Source organism: Andrographis paniculata, unplaced genomic scaffold (genome assembly GCF_009805555.1).
Source record: "Andrographis paniculata isolate CXL003 unplaced genomic scaffold, ASM980555v1 Contig30END, whole genome shotgun sequence".
Lineage (NCBI taxonomy): Eukaryota > Viridiplantae > Streptophyta > Magnoliopsida > Lamiales > Acanthaceae > Andrographis > Andrographis paniculata.
In genome coordinates this window covers 1,855,030-1,880,087 of record NW_026137563.1, presented here as the reverse complement: position 1 = coordinate 1,880,087, position 25,058 = coordinate 1,855,030, and the positions used below count along the sequence as shown (strand labels likewise).

The 25,058-nt window shown below is 32.7% G+C and overlaps 5 protein-coding genes across 7 annotated transcripts; 2 read left to right on the top strand and 3 right to left on the bottom strand.

Moving 5' to 3' along the window:
• Positions 1 to 1,355: 1,355 nt before the first annotated feature.
• LOC127246626 (WD40 repeat-containing protein HOS15-like) lies at positions 1,356 to 8,055 on the top strand. 2 transcript variants are annotated; one of them, XM_051268098.1, is made up of 14 exons: positions 1,356 to 1,528; positions 3,245 to 3,390; positions 3,467 to 3,872; positions 4,043 to 4,137; positions 4,247 to 4,302; positions 5,121 to 5,265; positions 5,398 to 5,461; positions 6,082 to 6,240; positions 6,357 to 6,478; positions 6,928 to 7,002; positions 7,127 to 7,180; positions 7,268 to 7,341; positions 7,413 to 7,487; positions 7,570 to 8,055. In XM_051268098.1, the coding sequence occupies exons 1-14, from the start codon at positions 1,468 to 1,470 to the stop codon at positions 7,787 to 7,789; spliced, it is 1,752 nt and encodes a 583-aa protein (XP_051124055.1). In that variant the 5' UTR covers positions 1,356 to 1,467; the 3' UTR covers positions 7,790 to 8,055. The 2 variants fall into 2 exon arrangements, with proteins under 2 accessions (XP_051124055.1, XP_051124056.1); XM_051268099.1 differs by having other exon boundaries at positions 1,357 to 1,528; positions 4,256 to 4,302.
• Positions 8,056 to 9,573: 1,518 nt separating this feature from the next.
• On the bottom strand, positions 9,574 to 11,570 carry LOC127246814 (G2/mitotic-specific cyclin C13-1-like). The gene is made up of 7 exons (XM_051268397.1): positions 10,971 to 11,570; positions 10,641 to 10,873; positions 10,403 to 10,555; positions 10,283 to 10,316; positions 10,040 to 10,189; positions 9,808 to 9,942; positions 9,574 to 9,718 (listed from the first exon to the last, which is right to left on the bottom strand). Exons 1-7 carry the CDS (start codon positions 11,256 to 11,258, stop codon positions 9,653 to 9,655), a joined length of 1,059 nt encoding a protein of 352 aa, XP_051124354.1. The 5' UTR covers positions 11,259 to 11,570; the 3' UTR covers positions 9,574 to 9,652.
• Positions 11,571 to 13,907: 2,337 nt separating this feature from the next.
• LOC127246733 (putative cyclin-A3-1) lies at positions 13,908 to 15,865 on the bottom strand. Its single transcript, XM_051268261.1, has 7 exons — positions 15,394 to 15,865; positions 15,062 to 15,294; positions 14,822 to 14,974; positions 14,694 to 14,727; positions 14,452 to 14,601; positions 14,241 to 14,375; positions 13,908 to 14,156 (listed from the first exon to the last, which is right to left on the bottom strand). The coding sequence occupies exons 1-7, from the start codon at positions 15,700 to 15,702 to the stop codon at positions 14,091 to 14,093; spliced, it is 1,080 nt and encodes a 359-aa protein (XP_051124218.1). The 5' UTR covers positions 15,703 to 15,865; the 3' UTR covers positions 13,908 to 14,090.
• A 1,912-nt stretch (positions 15,866 to 17,777) lies between these two features.
• On the top strand, positions 17,778 to 19,674 carry LOC127246917 (caffeic acid 3-O-methyltransferase-like). The gene is made up of 3 exons (XM_051268571.1): positions 17,778 to 18,393; positions 18,592 to 18,905; positions 18,984 to 19,674. The coding sequence occupies exons 1-3, from the start codon at positions 17,960 to 17,962 to the stop codon at positions 19,073 to 19,075; spliced, it is 840 nt and encodes a 279-aa protein (XP_051124528.1). The 5' UTR covers positions 17,778 to 17,959; the 3' UTR covers positions 19,076 to 19,674.
• Positions 19,473 to 22,106, bottom strand: LOC127246916 (agamous-like MADS-box protein AGL66). 2 transcript variants are annotated; one of them, XM_051268570.1, is made up of 12 exons: positions 21,989 to 22,106; positions 21,369 to 21,737; positions 21,218 to 21,274; positions 21,082 to 21,097; positions 20,921 to 20,988; positions 20,807 to 20,837; positions 20,663 to 20,724; positions 20,477 to 20,576; positions 20,332 to 20,379; positions 20,119 to 20,261; positions 19,843 to 20,033; positions 19,473 to 19,706 (listed from the first exon to the last, which is right to left on the bottom strand). In XM_051268570.1, the coding sequence occupies exons 2-12, from the start codon at positions 21,551 to 21,553 to the stop codon at positions 19,606 to 19,608; spliced, it is 1,002 nt and encodes a 333-aa protein (XP_051124527.1). In that variant the 5' UTR covers positions 21,554 to 21,737; positions 21,989 to 22,106; the 3' UTR covers positions 19,473 to 19,605. The 2 variants fall into 2 exon arrangements, with proteins under 2 accessions (XP_051124527.1, XP_051124526.1); XM_051268569.1 differs by having other exon boundaries at positions 21,369 to 22,085.
• Between the last annotated feature and the right edge of the window lie 2,952 nt (positions 22,107 to 25,058).

Genomic DNA, 25,058 nt, shown 5'->3' with positions numbered 1-25,058 from the left:
AGAAGAGAAGAAACAAAAGGGCTAAAGAAAAAGTGAATGGCTCTTTATAGAGTTTAGGGTACACACAGCTTACAGCTAGCCTGCAGTCTTCTGCTGCTGCAACTGCAAAACACATACACATAAACATGCATATCTTTCTTGGAAGGTCCAGGAGCTCCAACACCAGATGAATCCACACCACACCATTGATGATGTTGAGGTTGGATCTGTATCTAGTTGCAGAAGGAGCTGCTGCTGAGTAATATGCACACACACACATATAAATATATATATATATTTATAAATGTATATGCATGCATGCCAAGAATCACGTCCTTAGTCCTTACAATATAAGCTTTATTGCTGCTAGCTGCAGCAGCTGCTGCAATATATGTATATGTATGTATATATATATATATTCTTTGTGCTTGCTTCTTCACGAGGAGTTGTTCAGTTAATGCTTGCACTTTTCTCCAGTTGAATCTAACTCACTTTCATTCCCCAAATCAAGGACAGTCCCACAACCCCACCCCACCCCACACTGTCTCCTATCTACAACTACAACAACTCCCCCCCCCCCCCCATCTTTTTTGAATTCTTAATTTCTTACATTATCATCGATGAAAATTTCTCTTTAAGAACATTATCATTGTCAAAACTAGTTGTTATCTTGCCCAAGAAAGAGGGTTTGTATTAATGGATTGTTGCAGATAAGGGATCAAGCTAGCTAGCTAGCAAATAGTGTGTGATAATGGTCATGGCTACTGGCTGCATGATCTGTCTTTTTTAGATGTAGTAGTAGTACTATACTAGTATGGTATCTGTCTCTTCCATTTATGTACATAATTCAATTACATTGATTACTGCAGTAGTAGGTGTAGGGTAACACTGAAATATGTCACGTGCACTTCTTACACTACATTGTCTACTTTTGTCATATCCAAAATAGCTCGGACCAGAATATACAGTTTGGTCAAAAAGGAAATCATATATTGGAAAGATTTTATTAATGGTGACGATGATCATCGACTTTTTACAAGTTCTTCAGATTTTAAATAAACATCAGTAAAACTACAAGTAATACGGACGTGTTTTGTAATATCTGAAAAAAATTCAATTGTGAAAATAAATTTTATAAATTACGATGTGTAATTAAATTGGGCTGTTGAAGTCCACTAAAAACCTCTACTTTAGGCCCATTTATTAAATTAGGTAAAAATTGGGCCTGGGCCTTTAAATAGAGACTGCCCTAACCAGTTGAGCTTCATCCAATAATTAGTGGCCTCATTTCATACCCCGTAGACTGAAGGGCAATTTAGTCTTTTCCGAGAATGAAACGTATCTAGAAGCCGGTAAGCCATCCATCGGCCTCCTTCTGTGTCACCGTGGTTTTCTTGATTTTTTCTAATCCCCTCTCTCTCTCTCTCTCTCTCTCTCTCTCACCTCGCCTGGGTGAAATTTTGTTCATGCAGGAGGGAATTCGCAGGGATGTTCTCGATTACTTCGGCGGAGTTGAACTACCTCATCTTCCGTTATCTCAATGAGTCTGGTCTGGCCTCTCTCCCTCACTCTGTTTCTTTGTGTGTATAGATGTATGTTTTTTGGCACATATATGGCGATGATATGGTTTACGGGTTGTTTCCGAAAGGTTTGCACTTATGGTCTTTGAGATATGCCTCAATCGGTAACTAGGGTTTTAGAATTATGCTTGATAGGATTTTAAGTTCTGGGCACCATTATTGTTGATGTGTGGAGCTCCTTACCTTTTGGTGGCGTTCATCGGTTCTTTTCGCTTAAATTAAGTTTCTTTTATGGTAATTTTTACCCCTGTTACTTTTGTTTCTTGGGTCCCCCTGCCTGAGAATATGAATTGAAGAATTGAGTAATTGAATGGTGCGAGAGAGCATTCAAAGTAAGTTATTGACAGTGATGATGAATAGAACAGAAAGAACAGGTTTAATGATGGAGCTTCTTGGAGCAGGAGCTTTTGTTATATGCTGCGTTTAGTTTGGGAGTCCAGTTTTTGAACCAAAAAAAGGCTAGATTTTTGGTGTTGGGAATTGTTTGTTAGAAAATTACAAGTTGATAGTCGAGTATGGAGAATTGTACAGTATTAGATGAATTATCCACTCTATCAGATAAAGATAAGAAGCTTACTAACTTATTTCGCAGAGCAGTTTTATTTGATTATCTATGATCCACGAAAGCCATTTGAATAATGATTTTTCACAGTTTATTTGAAATTAGAAATGTGTGCTACTATTTTTTATGAGAAAGCTTGCATACCAAACCCTATGTTTTGCAATATGAGAAAGTTGCTGAGCGCCCCCCCTGTCACAACATATGGGATGTTTTCCACATGCCATGTTAGTTGTTGTCTTCCAAAATGTGAGTTGTATGGTTGTGGCCCTGTTCCATTATCAACTTCTTGCCTCTGCTAACATAATCCTGACCAGTTATATAGCCTTGGTCGCTCCTTGGGTCATTGTTCAAAGAAAGGCTAAGAGATTTCTCTGGGATACTCACTCTCTTACAAATAGTATGTTGAGAGTTTTAGAACCTTCAGAAGATGATTTTGGAAGCAAATGATGTGAAGATGTACAATTGCCTTAATCAAAATGCATTTGTTGTAGGAAATCTATAGTTTATTGTTGTTTGGGTGATTTTAGGTTTTATTAACTGATCACTAAAAATTTGCACCTAAAAGAATGATGTCATGAAGGTCTGTCAGCAAATTCATGAAAGTGATGTATATTTCGAATACATTTGACTTGGGATATATCTGACTGATCCTAAAAAATAACAATATTGATAATTGATATGATCACAAGGGAAGGAATATCATAGCTAGTCAAAGGTGAGGAGTTGTTTTCTAGTTATCCTTTCTTGTGTGATTTGGATTGGTTTTGGAGTTGGAGTTGGTATATTACCTTATGGTGGACATGGAGTTGGACTTCAATGTGATGCCACCACATATATTACCTTACCATAACTGAAGGAAATTTTGGTGATCTTTAATGTTTTTTGTTGGTTTATTGCTTTATATTGTTAACTGACATACATATATATATATATATACCTATAAAAAATTACCACCGATGATTTTTACATTCAACTAGGGTAACAATTTTATTCCTTAGGTTCTTATAACCATCCAAAATATTACAATCTGGGCAAATGCTACTGTTCTGTTATTTTAATGATATAAAGTTCAATAAGATATCTATCTTGTATTTGATATTTCATTGGAATATTTGTTTTTCAGGATTCACGCACACAGCATTTACTTTAGGATATGAGGCAGGGCTTAATAAAAGTACCATTGATAGCAGCGATATCCCTCCTGGTGCTCTTGTTACGTTTGTTCAGAAAGGAATTCAATATCTTGAGCTTGAGGCTAATTTGAGTAATGTGAGATTGGATGCTCCACTTTTATTTACTTTTATTGCTTGACGATTTTTCACTGGATTACAAAATTTATGTGCAGGACGGTGATGACACAGAAGAAGATTTCCAGTTCCTGCATCCACTGGATCTCATAACAAAAGATGTGAATGAACTTCAAAAGATTGTAATAGAGAAAAAAGAAAAAAATCTGAAAGATAAATCTAAGGGTAAAGAGAAACAAAATGTTGAAAATGGGCAAGGCCTGGATCACAGAGATGAAATGGAAATGGAAATGGAAAAGGACAAGAACAAGGAGCTTGCTAGGGTAAAGGAGAATGAAAAACAACATAGGGATAAAGAAAAGGAACGGGAGAGACAGAGAGCAGATAAAGAAAAGGAGAAAGCAAAAGGGAAAGAAAAGGAAGAGCCAGTTGAAGGTGTCAGTGATTTAAATCATGCCCAGAATGGAGTAAATGGAAAAATTGAGGAGAATAAAACTGATGGAGGTTAGATACATTTCTACTTAATGAACATGCCCTTGGCACCTATGCACACATTTTTATTAAAATCTGACTTAAGTGGTTGGTATTTTTTTATGCAGTTGTCTTAATGAGTAATCAATTTTTTTATGATTTTTCTGGTGTGTAACTTAGTCTGTTAATTTATGTTATTATAGGAGCCGAACCAATGGATATTTGTTCTAGTTTAGCTACTTTGCCCTGTGAATTCCCAAGTTCTGATGTTACTCTATTACAAGGCCACACTTCCGAGGTCTGTTCATATTTTTGAATTCTTCTATTATTTCCCTCTTAACTCATGGTAATACCCAAATAGATTTCTTCCTTGATTGTGAAAAGGTGTTCTCCTGATGCTATCTTAGCATTCGCAGGTTTTTTCATGTGCGTGGAATCCTGTTGGATCACTTCTTGCTTCTGGGTTAGTTCATCATCCAAAAAATATATTTAATGATTATTTGTTAATTTCCCTGTTGCTTAAGAGTATAAAATTTGATATTTCTCTCCACCATGCCCGTGATAGGTGCTTTTCATGCGATATATATTATAAAGTTAGCACTGTATTCCTTGTATCCAAATGAAATAAAACTCTATAACTTAGTCACTATTAATGTAGCCTCCTGACTAGGGAACATAGTACATGAAAGTGTTACTGAATTTTTAATCATCGTTCTCAGTACAAATGCTAACTTCATAACTAGCTAGCCCTACTGGTGTGTCAGTAACAGTATGGATCTTTGGTGATCTGAGCTCACTTTATCTAAATGCTTAGCATGTTAGAAAGGTGTATCATTTTATCAAGTAGTCTACTGTCTTTTAGATATTTTAGTGTATGAAAATATGTATCGTAGGTAGATATAAGTTAGTAATGGTGATAAATTGAAATCAAGACCTCTTAATTGACAGACTTCAAATGAGTGTTTCATCTAAAAGATTGATGTACTTGTGTATATTTTTCAAACATTAGTATTCTGATACTCTGACAGGACCTTTTGGGTGCAATTGTATGCCCTTGTCGATTATAGCATGCAATTATTTCTCATATAGATGGTTTTGTTGAATTGATTGAGTTTACTTGTTCATCCTATAGAAACAATTTATTATAGGATTAAAGTTGGTAGTATGTTTTTCAGGTGACATGCTGTTTGCCTTACATGCTTAATGCTTTTTCTATGCATGTTTTCTATAAATTCTCTCATTTTCCAACTGTCTCATGAATGTTGTATGTTTATTACCTAGCTCTGGAGATTCCACTGCTAGAATTTGGAGAATTGATGGATCCTCTAGCTCCAATTTGGAAAATGGGTCACCTAGTATTGTATTAAGGCATTTCAGGGGCCGACCAAATGAGAAATGCAAGGATGTAACAACACTGGACTGGAATGTGAGATCTTATTTTGAATGTCTACATTCTGTTTTGTCAGTAATAATCTCCACTGTGGCTAAGAACTGTCAAAAAAATTGAATAGAAAATTTGAAGCTGATATGATGTATTATTTTTTTTAATCTTATACAGGCTGAAGGTTCACTACTTGCCACTGGTTCATATGATGGCCAAGCTAGGTTATGGAGTAAAGAAGGTATGAGTTGTAGATAGTGTAGTCTATTAAAAGTTAAAAAGTCTTATTAAAGCTTGCTATGTTATGATTCTGAAACCTGGTGGATGATGAAAGTGGGTCTGTTTCTTTTTATTTAGTTTGGGAAATTTTGGTTTGGCTTTGGTATTAAAATAATGCATGGTGGGATGTTTTGTAAGAAGAAAATGTGTATTTTTTTCGGGAAACGTAGAGTCCAAATAATAGAAAACTGAGGATTGATAGGTAAAGAAAATATACAGTAGAGAGTAAACCTATGAAATGAACACTTACTAAGCACGTTTCTGTTAACATTTAATAATTTATCTTAAGTTTGAGGATATATGATGGCATAAGAGTTTACGATGGGAGGTGGCTTCACTAAGCATTGAAGACTAAACAATTAATGTACCTCTTCCTGTACCTTATTGGTTGGTCGCAATTGAGGTAGCGTAGCATATGCATACATGTGAATTTATTCACTCTGTTGTGAATGAATTGTATAAGCACTATTTGAACAAAGTGACTAGGCGTGGTTGCATTTTGTGTTATTACAAATTGTTGTCTTACTATGTTTTACTATGTTTGGTTGCAACCCCCATCTGATGCAATCGCTCAATTTTCAGGGGAGTTGATTGGTTCATTGAATAAGCATAAAGGACCAATTTTCTCTTTGAAGTGGAACAAGAAAGGGGATCTTCTTCTTAGTGGAAGTGTTGATAAAACTGCAATTGTATGGGACGTCAAGACTGGCGACTGGAAGCAACAACTTGAATGTCACTCAGGTACTTCCGATCCTCTCTTACTTTGGCTCAAGCTTTACTGAGCAAATAACTGATTAAAGCAGAAATATATGAATAGTTTTAGCTTCATAATAATTGCATGCTGTTTTGTGTAACAGCTCCCATACTTGATGTTGATTGGAGAAACAATGGCTCTTTTGCTACATGTTCTGCTGATAGCATGATATATGTTTTCAAAGCCGGTGATGATCGACCAATCAGGTGTTTTGCAGGGCATCAGGTTTGTTCTAGTGGTTACATACTTGATAAATTCTTTTAAATTAGTATTCAGTATAAGTGTCCTGTATCCATGTTGCAAATTTGGAGAAATTATGCATAAAGAATTCATGAAAACCACAAATTCCTAGGCCACTTCAATTCAGAGACTTGAGCTCCTCTCTTTGTTAGCCTCAGGCCCTCAGCAGTGTCATTTTCCATCTGTACCTAGTTTCTTCACTTATAAACATCGCTGACTTTCCCATGATACAAAATTTTCTCATCGGGTCGAAGAAGCAATGGAACTCGATCATTCAACACTCCTTGAGAGTTAACAATGCTAATTCCCGGTTCTGAATCTACTGCAGTACTTAATATAATGTCCAGTCTTTGATATATAGAACAAGCTCTTTGTGCTAAATGCCCCCTCACATTTTACTTCACTTCAATCAATTTGTAAATATGCTTCCTCAGGCTGAAGTTAATGCTATCAAGTGGGACCCTACAGGGTCAATGCTGGCCTCCTGTTCCGACGATACAACAGCGAAGGTAAGAGTTGTTTTTGGTATACATTGTTGTTCCTGACATTAAGTGCATGCTTATTATACCTCTTTTGAACTTTGGCCATTTACTAGTTCAAGCATTGAGTTTCTTGTTGATGATTATGATGCAGATTTGGACTACAAAACAGGACAACTGTGTACTAGATCTGAGGGATCACACCAAAGTATGTGACCATTGACCAAAACATTAGTCTGTCATTGTGTCACTGCAATTAAATGTCCTGAACAAGGTGTTTATATAACTTTTTCAGGAAATCTACACTGTGAGATGGAGTCCTACAGGACCGGGTACAAACAACCCTAATAAGCAACTGCTATTGGCAAGGTGATCATTATTTTGCACTAGAAATGAAACTTTTTTCATTGGGTAGTTACCCTCATTCTGCTTCTCTACAGCGCCTCCTTCGATTCAACCATAAAGTTGTGGGATGTGGACGGTGGCCGCCTTGTTCACAGCTTAAATGGCCACAGGTAGGAGATTGCCCAAATATTCTTAAAAGTGCTGCCAAATCAATTCTTTAGTACCCTAAACTTAGCAAACTATTCAATTCAGGGATCCAGTTTATTCGGTTGCATTCAGCCCCAATGGTAACTATTTAGCCAGTGGATCACTAGATAAGTGCTTGCACATATGGTCTGTGAAGGAAGCCAAGATCATAAAGACTTATACAGGAAATGGTGGGATTTTTGAAGTTTGCTGGAACAGAGAAGGAAACAAGATTGCTGCTTGTTTCGCCAACAATGTGGTGTGTGTGCTCGATTTCAGAATGTAGAGATTACAAGGTTTCTGTCCAGCAATAACAAAATCTAATTAGGTTCTGATTGCATTAACTGAGTCTAGACTTCTGGATGTTGCTCAATTCAATGTGTGATCTTCCCTTTGAAGAGCAATGAAGAAGATGGTACATACAGTAGCCATTCTCTCTATGTAAATGATTTCTCACTTTTCGTAGGTTCTTGTGCAAAGCTATTTTAAACAGATACGCTGACTATTGTCTTTATTTATTAATTATTTTTATTGTTATTCCATTTGAGGACATGGCTTGGATTGTAGTATTTGTTTTTATTCATTCTTTGTATTTCTTTATTGAGGTTTTGTGATGAATTCAATTCCAGCTAATGGAAAGTTTGAGTGATTTCCAAGTAACAATCTCCTAGTAGGACAAAATTCGGGAATCATGGCTGCCCACGATTTCCTGTAATATTTGGAAAAACAATTGATTCATACACCACTTTATTAAAATTTCCCAAGTTGTAAAAGTTAGGTTCGTTTATTACTTTGAATAGTTCAATAGAGGAGTATTAAGTAAAAAAAAAGAAAAATATTGCAGAGTGTTTAAGACAGGGAGTATAAAATACTACATTCGAGTTGGCAAAGATTGATTGAGTAAACAAAAAAATTATGACAAAATGGTTGATAAAATAATAATTATTTATTATTGTAAAAATATTGATATAAATAAATATAAATAGAAAAATATTTGTAATATATAATTAAATTGTGATTGTTTTTTTGTTGTATCTTAATAAGAATAATGTATCTTAAAATTTTAACAATTATATCAATTATATATTTATGTTAACATATATTCCCTCAGTCCCATATATATCCATTAATTTTTGCATAGAATTTTAGAAATATTAACATTATATTATAATATAGTAGAAATAAAAGTAAAAAAATTAAATTGTCGTTGATATAAAAATAATGGTATTTGTGCAATATATTATAGATTAAAAGTGTATTTGTAATGTTAATTAGATAGTATAATTACTAAATAAAATTGATACTTTGGGACAAAATGAAAAAAAATAGATAAACTGTTAAGGGAATAAGGGAGTATTACTCTTTTCTCTTTATATTTAAAACTCTTTATTTTTTATAAAATTAATTTATATTAATCATAAATTAAAAAATATTTATATATATATTCAATTTATTCATTCAATTTTGTTAAATGAATTAATTTTTTATTTGTGGCACAAATATTAATAATATAAAAATTAATATTTTTTGTTAAATAGTTAACTTTTTATGAGTAAATAATATATATATTATATTAACTTGTGTATATTTGTAATTTTTTAATAATAATTATGTGGAATGGTTAAAAATGTTGAGTAAACAAAGTAATACGATTCCGTTGAATATATGTTGTGTTGGGTAAATAATAATTAAAACAAAAAAAAATTAAAAAATCAAATACAGTCAACTATTTTGGAATAAAAAAATTAGATAAAAAAATAACTAATACAATATATTGTCTCCGGTATTTTAGGAGGAGTATAATTAAGAGATAATTAAGAATATATTAATGAAAATAATTATCCAATAATATAAATAATTATAAATTAAAATTAAAATAACTAATTAGATTAACTAAAATTTTAAAAAAAAATTAAAAAATTTAAAATAAGATTAAAGTGGGTAAGAAACGGCAACGTGAACGTAGTGTAGTATATGGGACGGGAATATTATTTAACACAGTGTACAATTGAACTAAATTGAACCAGTTTATTAAATAAACTATTTTTCACTGTACAATTTTTTTTGTACAAAGGTTTGCTTATATTCAAAATAATCAACTAATCAATTAATCAATCCTAAAATGATCCTACTAGACTCCACTCGATCTTCATTTGTCTTTGAAAAAGGATGCTGGTATTTTGCAAGGTGACAGAAGTGTGGACATGCATTTGAACTGTCAAAACCAACCACCACATACATATTCAATGCCAAATCAAGAACAAATATTAATGAAGAAACTTAATATATGATCACAATACATACCTTCAGTTGCTTGTATTTCTCCCTTACACCAACCAAATCACTCCCTCTTTTGCTCAATTGCAAGTCATGAAGAATGCTCACACATTCTTTCAGATCAGAAGATTTATATCCTGTGACTTCCTGTAGATCCTTAGTCTGCAAGAAAGTAGACATTTGGTTCTTAAATATAATGCACAATGCATAAGCCTATTCACCTTTGTAACCATTCTACTAAGTTACGCGCACTACGTACCCAAGGATGCAGGTTTGATTGCAGGGTAAATCTTGCAAGAAAAATGGCAGATGCTGCCACCATGGAAGGCAAGAATTTTAGACAGCCATATTCCAGCAAACTTAGCTCTGATAAATAGCATCCCAAGTGATCCAACTGAAGACTGCATATCTAAAAGAGACAACATAGAACACACAAAGACATAATTAAAATGTGTGTAATGTAAACAACCCACAAGTTTTTAAGCACTGTAAAATTTCTCACCCCATAATCTTGTTGAGCAATTTTAGTGAACTTTCTGAAATTCAACCAAAGAAACAAATCAAGCTTAGTAACAGGAGTTTAACAAATACAAAACATGAGTTAATCGTGGCAGAATTTTACCCAAGAAACGTCTTGATTGTGGGGTTTCCAACCTCAAACCTAAGGGTTTTGAGCACATCTGCTTCCATCTCCACCAAATCTTGCAAATTATACAAGTTGTCTGCTGTATCACAGAATTCTTCTATTTCCGGTGCATCAATCTCCTCGTATTTCCTGGAATTTAACCCAAAATTGATTGTGAGTACAAAACGAGCACCAAATCGTTGCAGGCTTGATGAAATTAGATGCCTGCACTTACGCAGCAATCAGCATTGATGCAATTCCAAGCAGCTGAAGCCTTCTCTTGTCGATAGAATTCACTGATAAGTATCTGTCAATATGAGAAACTGCCGAATACAGTGTCTCTGGGTGAAGATCGTACTCCTCTGCAACCTCTACAAGCCAATCCACCAAAGTTTCTCTCATATTAGGCGTCGTTTCTTTCTGGATTGTCTCGAAGTAATTTGGAGACGGTCTTCTCTTAGCCTCTTTCTGAACAATAGTGATGATGGAGAACATCGAATTAATTCACAAAATCAAACCAGTAAGAAAACCTATAGCAGAAATTGAAATTTTTGTTCAAACTCACTTCCATGGTACGAAGATATTCATATACATCAGAATGGTAAACATCTTCGGAAGCAGAATACTCTTCCGCTTCAGCGACTTTCTCCACAACTTTTTCCAAGTAACTTTTAGGCTTATATTCCTGCAGCTCGTCTACTAAATGAAATGGATCCTTCTCTCCAAATAGTGAAGGCAAAACATTTTGAATATCGCCAAATACCACCCTCTGTTTCTTTACAGACTGATGAGAGAAATTCTCAGAACTTCTCTTCTTCCCTGATGAGAGGTTGCCTTTTCCTCGGCTAGCCATTTTACGAAAAACGGGGACTCTAGAAAATCAAAAGCTACACGAATGTGAAAGGCAGACGCCGATCGAATTGATGAGAGCACGACAGGGCGTAGGCGTAGGTGTTTGGGGGGAAAAAAGAAACTCCGAATCCTGATTATATAAACTAAAATTGATTTGTTAAGATATGAGAACCGCCATGGATGGATATTAGATAAACAAAAATAGTAAAACAGTTAAGCGGGCGGGTAGAATTTTGGCTCCAACATGAAACGAAATTAAGGCAGCGAGGGAGAACAGGAGGGTAGGTGGTTTTCAGTTACAGCTTAATTTCGCTAAATTTCAGCGATTTTCCCGGGCTAGATTTATCTAGGGTTTTGAGTTTTATTTTGTTACACTTATTTTATCCAGATGGTCCTGGGGTCCGGGCGCTCCCAACAATGACTGTTCCTGTCGCGCCACATTATTTATTACCTAGCTAGCTAGGGTATTTTAGACATTTCATTTACATCCGGTTTCCCTCATAACTTCATTGAAAAATTTTCATTATAAAATTTACTCTATTCGTATCATAAATTCAGTTTATCACTGATAATTTATCCTTAGGTTTTGTTCTAGAAATATAATTATATATTTTAATTATATTATATAATATATAGTTTTTAATTTTAATTAATTATTTTTAATTAATTTAATTTAATTTATAATTATTTTTACTATATCATAATTATTTGTACGAAAACACTTATTAGTTATTTGTTAATTATATTTTATCAAAAAATTTTGCATTAAAGTTGACAATTTATTCGAAAATAAAAGAGTATTATCAGTGGCAGAGCTAGTTGGGGACCGAAGAGTGTTCATCTTCCTAATTATTTAATTTTTGTATTTTTATTATATAATATTTGTATAATTTTTAAAGTTTAAATAATTGGTCATCTCTTTGTGGATTTAATAAATATAATGTTACTATTTATATTAAACTCATGCTTAAAAACATTAATTCAAATACTTTAAGTATTAAAATTTTTTTAAAAAAAAACCTAAAAATTGTTTGTTATTTTTTAAAAATATTAATTATATTATATTATTTTGAAATTATTGTCTGTTCCGTCAGCGTTTTTTTTTTTTGAAATATTAATGTATGTGCATGTTTGTATGTTTTAATACTCTTTCTATATGTATCTAAATGTTGCATTTACTTTTTAGTCATTGTATTTAATAATAAAAATATATTTATATTTGTATAATTTTTTATACAAATATCCTTCGATTATTATTATAAGACACTAATTGAAGAATTTTTGCAATTTTTTTAATTTTTACTATAATTTGATTTAATAATTAATATTTAAATATTAATAAAAAATAAATAAATAAGACTTTAGAGCCCAACGAAAGTAGTAATATTTATGGAAATTTGTTTCATTGACAAATATTGAGTAACAGACTAATTATATACTTCCTTCATCTCTCATAATTTGTCTTTCCTTTTTTCTTTTTTTGCAAGTATGATTCTACACTTTAATTATATTTTAATTTTATTATTTTTTAAAATTTTAACTAAACTATTTAGTTATTTTAATTTATAATTATTTTTATTATACAATAATTACTTTTACTAAATACTTTTTAATTATTTACTAATTATATTTAGCTAAATTCTTATCCTCGTATCTATAGTGATAAACTAATATTACATGGGGCGGAAGGAGTATTATTTATATATATGAAAAAGAAAATACGACAAAAAAAATATTACATCGAACACTTATTTATATCACATTATACAACTATTCAAATTCAAATTTTTTACTGTTAAAATCTCAATTCAAAATCCAAACATAGAAACAAACACACCTAAATGTAATAAAAGTTATGTTTCAAAATACTAATTAAAAAGTAGATATTCATTATACTCCATCCAATTACATATATATATATTTTTTTTTTTGTTCATTCTACAAAGATGATTTCTTTTAATAAAGTTATTTATTTTAAATATATTTAATAAATATAAATTCATTTAATTAAATTTTTATCCTCATATATCTTCACAATTCTTTTATTTCTATTTTTATTTTTATTCAATAAACAAATATTTTTATTAATAACCCATTAATACAATACCTAAAATACAGAGGATTAAATATGATATTTTAATTTTAAAAAAATAGCAAATCAGGCTTGGGATTTTGATCCGAATCCTGTGGAGAGCAAGGGTCGAATGGATGGTATAACACAATTTTATATAATTGAAAAAAATGTAAGTGAATTAGATCTTTTAAAATAAATTTTATTTGTATTTGTATAAATAATTATTTTATAATTGAAAAAAATGTAAGTGAATAATTATTTTATAATTTTTATTAAAAATAATAAGTTTTTAATAATTACTCTTTTTTTTTTTATCAGAATAATTACTCTCTTCATTCCATGTAATATGAATATATTACTGTAGACACAAGTATTTAGGTAAAATATAATTAATAAGTAATTAAAAAGTGTATTAGTAAAAATAATTATTATTTAATAAAAATAATCAATCTTATTATAATAAAAATTCAAAATCTAACAAAGAAGATAACTTTAACAAATGTTTTCAATACTACATAAAAAAAATTAAAATTGAAATATATTAAATTTTTATAATTTTAAGTTACAAGACCATCTCAGTTGGCAATCTCTACCAAAAACAAAAACACAGCAGCATTGCAAGAATTGCAAAAATATGTATATCATCATAAATATTTATTTCCTTTCTTTATGGGTATCAAAAGGCAAATAATTTGTTCTTTGGTAACTCTGAATGCTCTTATCTACAACAATATTGAATAAAAAATCCAACGATCTTCCTCAAGGCTCTTCCAAGAAAGACGCCGGAATTTCCTCCGGCGACAACAGCGTCGACACCGACTTATACTGATACAGAAAGACAACAAGTTCAGTAAAAAACAACAAGACATTCATCAAACAATGTGTTAACTCTAAAGACTCAAAACTGACCTTATGCTGCTTGTATTTCTCCCTCACAGCAACTAAATTATGCCCTTGTCTGCTCAATTGTAAGTCATGTAGAATGCCGACGCATTCCTTGAGATCCGAAGGTTTGTATTCGGAATGTTTCTGCAGTGCTGCATTCTGCAAAAGGGACTCAAAAAATTCAGAACAATGGATCATCATCATATTTCAAAGAATTGTGAACTGATTATCGTACCCATGGATGTAGCATTGGCTGCAGAGTGAATCTTGCAAGGAATACGGCAGATGCAGCCACCAAGGACGGCAAGAATTTTACGCAGCCGTAGTGCAGCAAGCTTAGCTCGGCTAGATAGGAGCACAAGAACTCCAATTGTAAATCAGAAACCTGGTGTGCATAGGAAAACAGATAGAGTTAATTATGTTAGTCTTTGATTTGTGGAATGGATAAAGAATTGAGTCATTGAATCGTTGAATCACCTCATGGTCTTGTTGAGCAATTCTGGTGAAGCTTCTGCAATCACAGGGAAAGAAACAGAATCTAAATTAGTTTAACAGCTGTATAAAAGCTTCCCCTCTGAATCAAACATGGCGGATTTGATCTATACCTGAGGAATGTTTTGACTGTAGGATTCCCCATTTCAAATCTGAGAGATTTGAGCACATCGGCCTCCATTTTAATCACTTCTTCTCTTTTGTAAGTGTAATCTGTTATGTAACAGAAATCTTCGATTTGTGGAGGATCGATTTCCTCGTATTTCCTGAAGAATTCAGTAAATTAGATGAGGAAAGGCAAAACAGCAATATGCGGTATGAAGAAATTAGGTTTCAATTATCCATGGCCTTACGAGGCGATTAGCATTGAAGAAACGCCGAGGAGTTGGAGCCTCTTTCTGCTAATGGCGTTTACTGAGAGAAATCGGTCGATGTAGGAAACCGTCAGGAAGAGTGTATCGGGAAGAAGATTGTATTCCTCGGATACCTCGACGAGCCAGTCTACCAGCACTCCTCTCATGCTCACCGTCGCGTCCTTCTGGACTGTCTCCATGTAATCCGGCGACGGTCGTCTCTTAAGCTCCATCTGAACAATACAAAACCGCAACCACAAATTAGATCTAAATTCAACCAAAATTTACCGAAATTCAGATCCAATCGTGATAAATCCTCGAATTCAACTCACTTCCATTTGACGAAGGTATTCGTATATATCGGGAGCATATACTGCGCACATCTGCGGATCGTCGCGTATGTCGACCGCCGTCTCCTCCACTTTCTTCGTCGCCGGAATTTCCAATCCATCGTGAAAAACCTGGAACTTCTGTTTTCGATCTGTATCCACGTTTTGGGGAGGCAATACATTCTGAATCTCCCTCAGCGCCACTCTTTGCTTTTTATTCGGAAGCTTCGCCGCTGCCTCGGCAGCTCTCTTCCTCGTCGCCGCCGCAGCCACCGACCGGGTAACCCTAACGCAATCCTCTGCGATAGCCATTATTGCAATAACGAAAAAGGAGCTCCGCTAACGCCGCGAAAGAGAGAGGGAAATCGCCGACCGGAGTAGGGGAGCCATTTATGACCAAAGGTTTCCCGGTTATATAATGCGGAAACAATTTGGAGATTAGTAAAAACCGCCATTGCAGATTTGCGGCGAAGGTTTCGAAAACGAAAATATTTTATGTAGCGGGAGATTTTTTTTTGGTTGAAAATATTGAATGTAGATTGAAATTAGTGTTCTTAGATTTGATTTAAATTTGATTTTGATGGTCCACTGTATGTTGCTTCTTGCGGCCGCCAATATGAAAATAAATAAAAAATTATGGAGCGGTTTTCGCGGTTATGTTAAATTTAAATTTAATTTTTTTTCACGAGTGGTCTTTGATCTCCACCGTTGGGCACAGAAGCCGTACACTTGTCCAATGGTGCAGATTAATCTGGTTTTGTGGTCCCTGGACCTTCAATGCTTCGGCGAGTTGTCGTACTGTTGTGGTAGGCTTGTAAATGTATGGAATCTACAATCAGCATATATCAACATGAGATTATAATATGCAATATATATTTTAATAATAAATAATGAATTTGCTTATTTAGATTTTTAATTTAATATTTTTTTTGTTATGTGAATCCATAATATAAAAAATAATATTTTATATTAAATATTAATTTTTATAAAATAATAAAATATATATATTAAAAATCATATGAAAAAAAAATTATGGATAGATAAACTCAATATAATTTTAATTTTATATATTACAATATATTATTTATTTTGTATATTAATACAACACATTATCAAATCAGCATTATTGAAATACTTTAGATTATATGTCTATTATTAATTTATATCGTACGGTTATTATTGGACTATATTTTTTTAATTGAATATTTGATTATTAATTATATTTGTCTATTACACAGCATAACCCACCCACTTTATCCTGGCCTAGATTGGGCCATCATAAAAAGCCTAAATTTGGGTATTTAATACAATCCCATGCTGATCCAGTACGACATAATCCATAGGTTGAGCCGGCCTAATCCTTGTATAGTCTGGTCCGAAACCGGTTCGAAGCATATTTAGGGTGTGATTGTTTAGGGGTTTGGATTTTGGATTGGAATTTGAATAGTAAAAAAATTGAATTTGAATAGTTATATGATATGATATAAACATGTATTGATGTGATGTTTTGAATATAAAATTAATTTTTAGTATAACATAAAAAATAAAAAATAGATATTTAATTTGATATTTTTAGGAAAAAATTTTTATATGAATAGTAGAAATTCACCTAAATTCTTCAAACAAACTTTTATTAGACCATCTACATTTTTTTTTAAAAAAAAAAATCTTAACAAGTTTCTCTATTATTTTTCAACTTATTGCTCCCTCTGTTTCCACGTATTTTTATCCTTATTTTTTATTTTTATTTGTCTCACATAATTATTTTACTCTATCTTAATTTTACTTTATAATTATTTTTATTAATATATTTTTTTTAATTATTTAGTAATTATACTTTACTTAAATTTTCGTATGTATATAAATCATACAAAATAAGTATTATTTTTTAATTATCATTATTCTATTACTTAATTATCACTATATCGATATCACTGTGGTTCATTTTTATTTATTTTTTTAAAATTAATATTTAATATTAAGATTTTTTTTAATTATATTTTATTATATAAGATATAGAAATTTAAAAAATATATACTTAATTAAATAATAGAACAATAAATAAATACTTTACTAAACACACGTGTTTTAGAATTTGCTTAGAGTGTGTCTGTCTGGGTGTTTGATTTTGAGTTGAGATTTGAATAGTAAAAATTTAAAATTTGAATAGTTGTATGATGTGATATAAATAGATGTTAACGTGATATTTTGAATGTAAAATTGATTTTCATTATAATATAAAAAATAAAAAATAAGTGTTTAATTTGATATTTTTGGGAAAAAAAAATTAGATGAATAGTATAAATCTAATCCAATTCTCCAAACAAACACAGCCTTAATTGAGCAATCTACACAAACTAAAAATATCATCAAGCACCTAATTTTTTTTGTTGAATATTTTTTAATAGATACCACAGCTATCTACACCCTAATCAAAATTAAAAATATGAAACTTATAAAGCTAGGAACACGAGCCCGTACAAACTCACCTGAATTTCTTTCTTCCTTCTCATAGGCATATATATATAGCGATGCAAAGCAACTCAAAAATCAACACAGATTGGAAGAGATGGAGAAGAAGGTGAATCATACCGATAGTAGCTGCGGATTCGGGGAAGACGACGATGCAGGAGTTGAAGCAATGGCTGCTGCCACATCTCATATATTTCACTTTGTTCTTAATGCAGCTATTGAGCTCGATCTCTTCAGCATCATTGGCGGAGCAGGCGATGGCGTTCCGATCTCGACTTCCGACATCGTGTCTCGTCTTCCGATCCGTGGGCGGGAAGATGAAGCTGCGGCTGCATTGAATTCCATGCTTCGGTCGCTCGCCAGTTATTCGCTCCTTGCGTGCTCGATGAGCGAGGTTGCTCCTGGCGGTGCGTTTGAACGACGCTACCGACTGACGCCTTCGGGGAAGTTTTTTGTCAGAGACGCGAGTGGATCGTCGTTGGTTAAGTATCAAGAGCTCGGTTACCAATACTCGGAAAGCTTGTTGGTCTGGTATGTGCCGTTGTAACCGCGAACATGTGTTGATTCCAAATTCTATCCTGCTAAATATGAACTGTGTGGTCGAAGAAGGTTGATTTGAACTTTACAGTTAAAATTCATCTTCCATGTGAATGAATTATATGTAAATATTGTAGTATGCACGCATCTGATTCCGATCGCTGTCTCTAATTTGCGTTCACAATTCCGCAGCCAAAATCTGAAAGATGCAGTGCTCGGAGGCGGCGTTTTATTCGAAAGACTAAACGGCAAGTCCTTCTATGAACACGTGAAGTGCTCGAACACAGGATATGCTGAGGCGTTTCACGACGCCATGAGAGCTCATTCAGTATTCATATTAGGCAAGGTTTTGGAGAAATACCATGGTTTCGAAAACCTAGATTCTATAGTTTACGTTGCCGGTGGTGACGGTACAGCTCTCGAAATGATCATTTCAAAATATCCTTCCATCCGTGGAATCAACTTTGATCTGCCTGAGGTCATTAAAACTGCTCCACTCTCTCGAGGTAATTAGTCCGAAATTCCATTTCTCGAAACCAACTCTTCACTCAGTATTAACTATAAACTGAGAAGTCTGGATTCAGGAATAGAGCATATTGGCGGAGACATGTTTGTCGAAGTTCCAAAAGCAGAAGCCATTTTATTCAAGGTTAAACTCGACACAAAACCTATTTGATCTGGCTCTGTTTTGATCTCTCTAAACAACAACTTCAATTTACATGATAAGTTTACACTGCACAATTGGAACGACGAGTGCTGTTTACAAGTTCTGAGAAACTGCTACAGAGCTATCCCAGAGGATAAACCTGGTAAAGTGATCGTGTTGGAGTGCATGCTTCCCGAAGTCCCTTCTACAGATGTTCATTCAAAGTATGCCTGCCAGAAGGATATCATGATGTTGACATTGTTTGGAGCTAAACAGCGGACGAAGGATGAATTCGAAAGCCTAGCCAAGCAAGCAGGCTTCTTGGACTTTAAAGTTATCTGCTATGCACGCAGCATATGGGTTATGGAGTTCATCAAACAACAATCTTAATTAAGGTACTACCACATCTCTAATTTCCCTGCAGAAATAAGAGCATGCTCGAAGCTTAATTGAATTAGAACATAAAATTGCTACGCAATATCGTCGTATTGTTGAAACATATATTCCATGTCACAAACACCCTTTTATTCAACTACATCTGTTCAATAAATGCAGACATCTCAGATCTGATCTTGATTATTCACAGGGCTGAGCTGAGACATGAACAGCTCAAGAAGTCCTCGTTGTTCCCTCGGTTGTGTCGTGGGGAATGGGTCACTCCCTGCCAATGTTCGAATTCTGTTAGTTACATATATATAGTATTTCTTACAAACAAGACTTCATAACATAAATTGTTCATGCAAGAATGACACAAATCTACTTTATTTAGTTCACATTACTTGGACTGTTAGACAAACCTGTTGGATACAACTCATCCCACAGGGAGAGATTAACATCGATCACCTGCCCGAATTCAGGCCTCTGCGTATTATCTTCCATGCTCATGTTTGGGCTCAAGTTATTCTGTTGGACGTGGACACTCGGGGCTTGGGCATTCATTAGAGAAAGGGATGGTGCCATGATGTTGTCCTCACACTGAGGTTGATCTCTGGAGATAAAATGGATGTCATAAAAACACATCCACACTGTCTTTAATCTATTTTCGATCGTTAATGAACATATAACATAAGAACCTCATTGGAAGCAATCCATTCGAATCCAAGAAGTTGAGAATCTGGATTTGTGGATCTCTCTGTGGAAGCCAGTCTAAAACTGTGTCCTGATTTCTTGCTGCCAACATATTTACATCCGTCGGTTCTGAATGCAAATTCATCACCTGCAATACACAAAATCAATTGAACACTTGAAACTTAGAGAAGTCAAATCTTTCCCTACATTCGACAAACCTGTGAAGGCTTTATATCAGGGGAGTTCAATGTCTCCTGCAGAACATGCTGCAACAAAAACATGGTTTCAAAAATCGGCGAATTCAAATTCAAACAACATGAAATTATTACAAAACTGTAAGTAGACGGGGGCGCAGAAGCTCGCCTTGCGAGCTCTTATCTGATTAAGTCTGTCCTCAAGAATTTGTTCCCTAAACTGGAGTTCACACATTGTGGTTACTAAGGAAGCATCTCCTTCATAGATCCTGCGTAAATAGGGCAATTTTATCGAACAACGTTTCGCTATTAATGATCATATGATCTGATCCCTACTAGAAGAAACATTAGGCACCTTAGTTTCTTCTCCATATCGTCGAGTTCACACTTACATTTGAAAAATTGTTGTTGAAGTTCCTGCATTCATTCAAGCTTCTTATTTAACTAAGAACAGATTGAGAATTTGAAAGATCACAACATGCAATGTTAAATTTCACACCTCAACCTGAGAATCCACTGTGCTTGTTGAACTGGTGAAAAAGAGATCAAGCAAAGTCAGGTCATCAAACAGGTTAAACTTCTATTGTTTATTGAAATTGAATTCATGTTGTACCAGTTAGGATCCTGGTATCTATTATGATCTGCTTCAGATTTGAACTTCCCCAAAATCTTCTGTAGATACTGCAGTTAAATACTATAATCATAAATTAGGTAAAGTAATTCCACAACAATGTCAAAACTGTTAAGAACAGGATATTATAATTGACTAATTACCTCTTGGTTCTGTAGCCTGTGTGTTTTGTTTTGTAGTGCACGATGCATAAACAGATTGGAAAGACAGAAGAAATTATTACTAACCAAGTGATGAACATAAACGAATTAATAATGATGAAGGAGATATCGGAATTACCTTCCTCGTTCGTGCTCGGGTAGATTCACATACCGTACCATGATCTCCTCGACGGTGCTGATTATCACAGACCAGAAACTCGATCAATTAATGGATCAGTTAATGGCGATTTGAGTGCGAGTAGTGGTGAGAGAGTGAATGATAACAGTACCTCCTGTTTCCTGAGAAGATACTGACCCGTCCGGAAGGGGAAAACATGATGAGTCCGATATCAACATCGCAGAGAACTGAAAGCTCATACGCCTTTTTGATTAAACCGTTTCTCCTCTTGGAGAAAGTGACCTGCCTGTTTGTTGCATTCTCGATCTTCTTAATTTCCAGCTTCACTCTCCCCATTCACGCAAAATCCAAATCGATCACGGTTGCTTTCTTCCTTCAATTCGATCGAGAGATTATAACTCCTATATATGTATGGCGGTAGGTATTGCAGGCACACGCTCCTCGCTAACAGCTATTAAATACGCGTACGTGATGGAGAAGCAGTAATTAGGGGAGAGCTGAAATGTAGGGAGTTTCAGTTCTGAAATTTTGGAAGGAACTTATTATCGCTAGGGCTAATTATATAGTTAAATAAATAAAAATAATTTTGGATAACGAGAGACGACGACAACGATGACGAAGAAAGGTAATGGCAATTTTGGCGGTGTCAGGCTGCTGTGTGTGCAGAAATGCGACGGGAGAAAGAAATCAATGACGATGACGATGATGATGGCGGTGTTGGTGTTGGTTAGGAAGAAGAAGATGAATGAATAAGTATTAAAGGACACGTACTGTGGAGGCTCTTAATGTTCTCCTGCTTGTTTCGGCTTTGGCTTTCGGCATCTTCTTCCACCATTAATCTCTGTGTTGTTGGAGCTTACGTCGACAGTTTTTCAGGGTTTGTGACTTTTTGGAAATCAAGGCCGTAAGGCCGTACGTTTAATTTTTACTTTTTATTTTTATTATTATTATTTTTATTTCTAATTGAAATATGATCATATCCGCCGCCTGACACTGAAACTCCGCCGCCGAATCTCGGACACGTGTCGGCCTCTCATTCTCGGCCGCCGCCCACGGTTGGTCGATTCATCGTTTTGGATAGAAAGACATGAAAAGTGATGCATCATCGTTTCCTACATGCTTGCTTTTTTTAAAAAAAAAATAATAATAATTGATTAATTAATTAAATTATGGGAAACCTTGAATTGTGGTATTTATTGATTTTACTGATTACGAGAAAAGATCGAAACTCGAACCCCGAGTCGTGGCTGTGGAAGCTTTCTTCTAGTGGAGAAATTTTTTATTTTGGTTCATCAATACCACTTTTTAATTTTAATTTTATTCTATTGCTTATAATATTTTTGTATGTTATATCTAGAAGAATATAATATGATAAAAAAAAATAATAATAATAAAAAAATTAAAAAAAAAATAGGATATCGTTTGACTATGCATATATATATAATTATTAATGCATGTCAATTAATTGCAACGAATACAATTATAGTTTATTTAGTTATCTATGTGAAAATCCATTGCAATTTCAGTCTTAATTACGTTAAATGTATTTTACATATTTAAAATTGATTTTTATTTTAAAATATCGAAACACCAAATTCAACTATCAATTCCAAACACACCCACTCAACATTTCTTTAAAAAGATCCAATGTCTATTTTACATAATACACTAAAAAAAAATACAGGAAAGAAAATTAAAGAATGAATCATTTCTTTTAATGTTTATTTCAATTTCCATTATAAAAAACAAAAATAAATAAAAAATACTTATATATTATTTTCAATATATATATATATATATATTTCCTCCAAACAACATCATAATTTTCTATATATTTTGAGAACCCTCAACAAAAAATCTCAAAAACTCCAAAACACTAACAAAAAGCACTAAAAAATTAGAAAGTAATAATAATAATTTCTGGAGAATCAAAGCAGTTAGTAATAGTAAAATGATCGCATCTAGTAAATTTGATTGAATAAGATCATTGAATTTCAATAGAATACTGTTATTGTTATATGACATATAAAGTTCAAGTTCAATATATATATAAAGTAAAATAATTAGATGAGATTAAGTTCACCTCAAACTTGCATAGTTTTAAACAAATTAGACAAGCTCACACAATAAAATATCGAGTCGAAATTGAAATAAAATACTTCATTGAATTTGGTTTAGCTATTTAATTAAGCTGCTACACCACACTATAAAAAGCTGAAATAATTAGGTATTTTGATTTATTAAAATATTGGGCTTGAGTCCAATAGCAAAGGTGGGCCGGGCCCTCACATCTACTCGGAATTTTTTTGGGCCCTTTGTGGAAGTTGGGCCCATTCATTTTAATTATCAAACTGGATCTTTAACTGGACCCGAAAGTAGGGTTGAGCAAAATATCCAAAATCCGAAAATTCAATCCGAACCAAACCGAAATTTAAAATTTGATTCGAATTTTCGGATTGGATCGGATTGAATTTTTAACAAATTTCGGATTTTCGGATCGGATCGGATCGGTATACTTAAAATCCGAACCAATCCGAAATCCAAAATATAATATTTTAATATATTTTTTTATTGTATATATTTAATATTTTATTAGAAAATAATATATTTTAATATAAAAAACTCAAATTTATTAATTATATTTTAATATATTTAATTTTTATATATTATATATTTAATATTATAAAATAATAACAAAATATAAAAAAGAATTTAAAAATTTTAAAGAATAATAAAAATATTTAGAATTTCAGATTTTTCGGTTTGGTTCGAATTTTTTAGTTCGGATTACAGATTTTCGGATTTCGGATTTCGGTTATTTTGGTTCGGTTCGGATTGATTTTTTCAAAAATTTCGAATTTTCGAATCCGTTCGAATTTGCCGAAAATTCGAATGCTCACACCTACCCGAAAGTGATTCTGGAGTCCGAATGGGGAAAAAGCCCGAAGCCTGCTTAACCGTATAAAATATTCGCAAATAATATTCAATTAAATATAGAGGGTTTGTTAAGTTTTTTTTTTATGAATTTATTTTTTATATTTGGTACGAAAAATTATGGTAATAATATAAAAATTAATATTAAGTGTTAAAAAAATATTCAAATCCAACATCTCATTCAAAGTCAATTTTAAACTAAAAATATATATATATATATATATTGTATTAACGAATGCTTATATTATATTTTTTAAATAATATTTATGAGAATGTTAATACTTTGTAATGCTATGTAAACAAACCTATAATATAATCTACTACATATTATATAAATATAAATAAGGTTTTTTTTAATTGGAGTTTCGTCTGTGCGTTTTTTTTTTTTTTTAAAGAAAATATAATATATTTGAATAAAAAAATTTGTATTTTAATTAAATAAATTTCATTATTCTTAATATATATAAATACAAATAAATAAGTATTTATTTATTTTAAAAATATACATCAATATTATAATATATAAAATATTAAAACCAAAAATAAACTTTCATCTAATACACGCATGCACATAAATTAATAAAGTTATTTTTATATATATAGGAGTATAGTTAATTAATTAATGATCAAATAAAATAAAATATATATATATATATACCCTATATGTATATTGGAATATACTACATGGTATATGTTAAATCCAAGATCGGCCACGTAGGAGTTGGTTGTATTAAGTTGATGACGACCATTTCTTTAATTTGATGAGTTTTCATTCATGTTTTTATTTTTACTATCTCTTGACGATCACATGCTAAAGTGTATTTTTAATTCAGCATATGCATACTTAATCTCAACCATTAATTAATAAAAGGTAATTAAATCAATTTAAATATAATTTTAAAATTAA

Excerpts from the sequence above, each read along its gene's own strand:
- LOC127246814 (XM_051268397.1), bottom strand. The coding sequence starts at position 11,258 with ATGGCTAGCCGAGGAAAAGGCAACCTCTCATCAGGGAAGAAGAGAAGT. Across the intron at positions 10,556-10,640 it reads GCATCAATGCTGATTGCTGC|GAAATACGAGGAGATTGATG; the intron begins GTAAGTGCAGGC and ends GTTAAATTCCAG. Across the intron at positions 9,719-9,807 it reads AGAAATACAAGCAACTGAAG|TTCAAATGCATGTCCACACT; the intron begins GTATGTATTGTG and ends TGGTTTTGACAG.
- LOC127246626 (XM_051268098.1), top strand. The coding sequence starts at position 1,468 with ATGTTCTCGATTACTTCGGCGGAGTTGAACTACCTCATCTTCCGTTAT. Across the intron at positions 4,303-5,120 it reads GGATCACTTCTTGCTTCTGG|CTCTGGAGATTCCACTGCTA; the intron begins GTTAGTTCATCA and ends TTTATTACCTAG. Across the intron at positions 7,342-7,412 it reads AAGCAACTGCTATTGGCAAG|CGCCTCCTTCGATTCAACCA; the intron begins GTGATCATTATT and ends GCTTCTCTACAG.
- LOC127246917 (XM_051268571.1), top strand. The coding sequence starts at position 17,960 with ATGGAGAAGAAGGTGAATCATACCGATAGTAGCTGCGGATTCGGGGAA. Across the intron at positions 18,394-18,591 it reads TCGGAAAGCTTGTTGGTCTG|CCAAAATCTGAAAGATGCAG; the intron begins GTATGTGCCGTT and ends ACAATTCCGCAG. Across the intron at positions 18,906-18,983 it reads AACTGCTCCACTCTCTCGAG|GAATAGAGCATATTGGCGGA; the intron begins GTAATTAGTCCG and ends GTCTGGATTCAG.
- LOC127246916 (XM_051268570.1), bottom strand. The coding sequence starts at position 21,553 with ATGGGGAGAGTGAAGCTGGAAATTAAGAAGATCGAGAATGCAACAAAC. Across the intron at positions 20,838-20,920 it reads AGATACCAGGATCCTAACTG|TTCAACAAGCACAGTGGATT; the intron begins GTACAACATGAA and ends CTTTTTCACCAG. Across the intron at positions 20,380-20,476 it reads ATCAGATAAGAGCTCGCAAG|CATGTTCTGCAGGAGACATT; the intron begins GCGAGCTTCTGC and ends TTTTTGTTGCAG.
- LOC127246733 (XM_051268261.1), bottom strand. The coding sequence starts at position 15,702 with ATGGCTATCGCAGAGGATTGCGTTAGGGTTACCCGGTCGGTGGCTGCG. Across the intron at positions 14,728-14,821 it reads ACAGTCAAAACATTCCTCAG|AAGCTTCACCAGAATTGCTC; the intron begins GTATAGATCAAA and ends CTGTGATTGCAG. Across the intron at positions 14,376-14,451 it reads AGCCAATGCTACATCCATGG|AATGCAGCACTGCAGAAACA; the intron begins GTACGATAATCA and ends TCCCTTTTGCAG.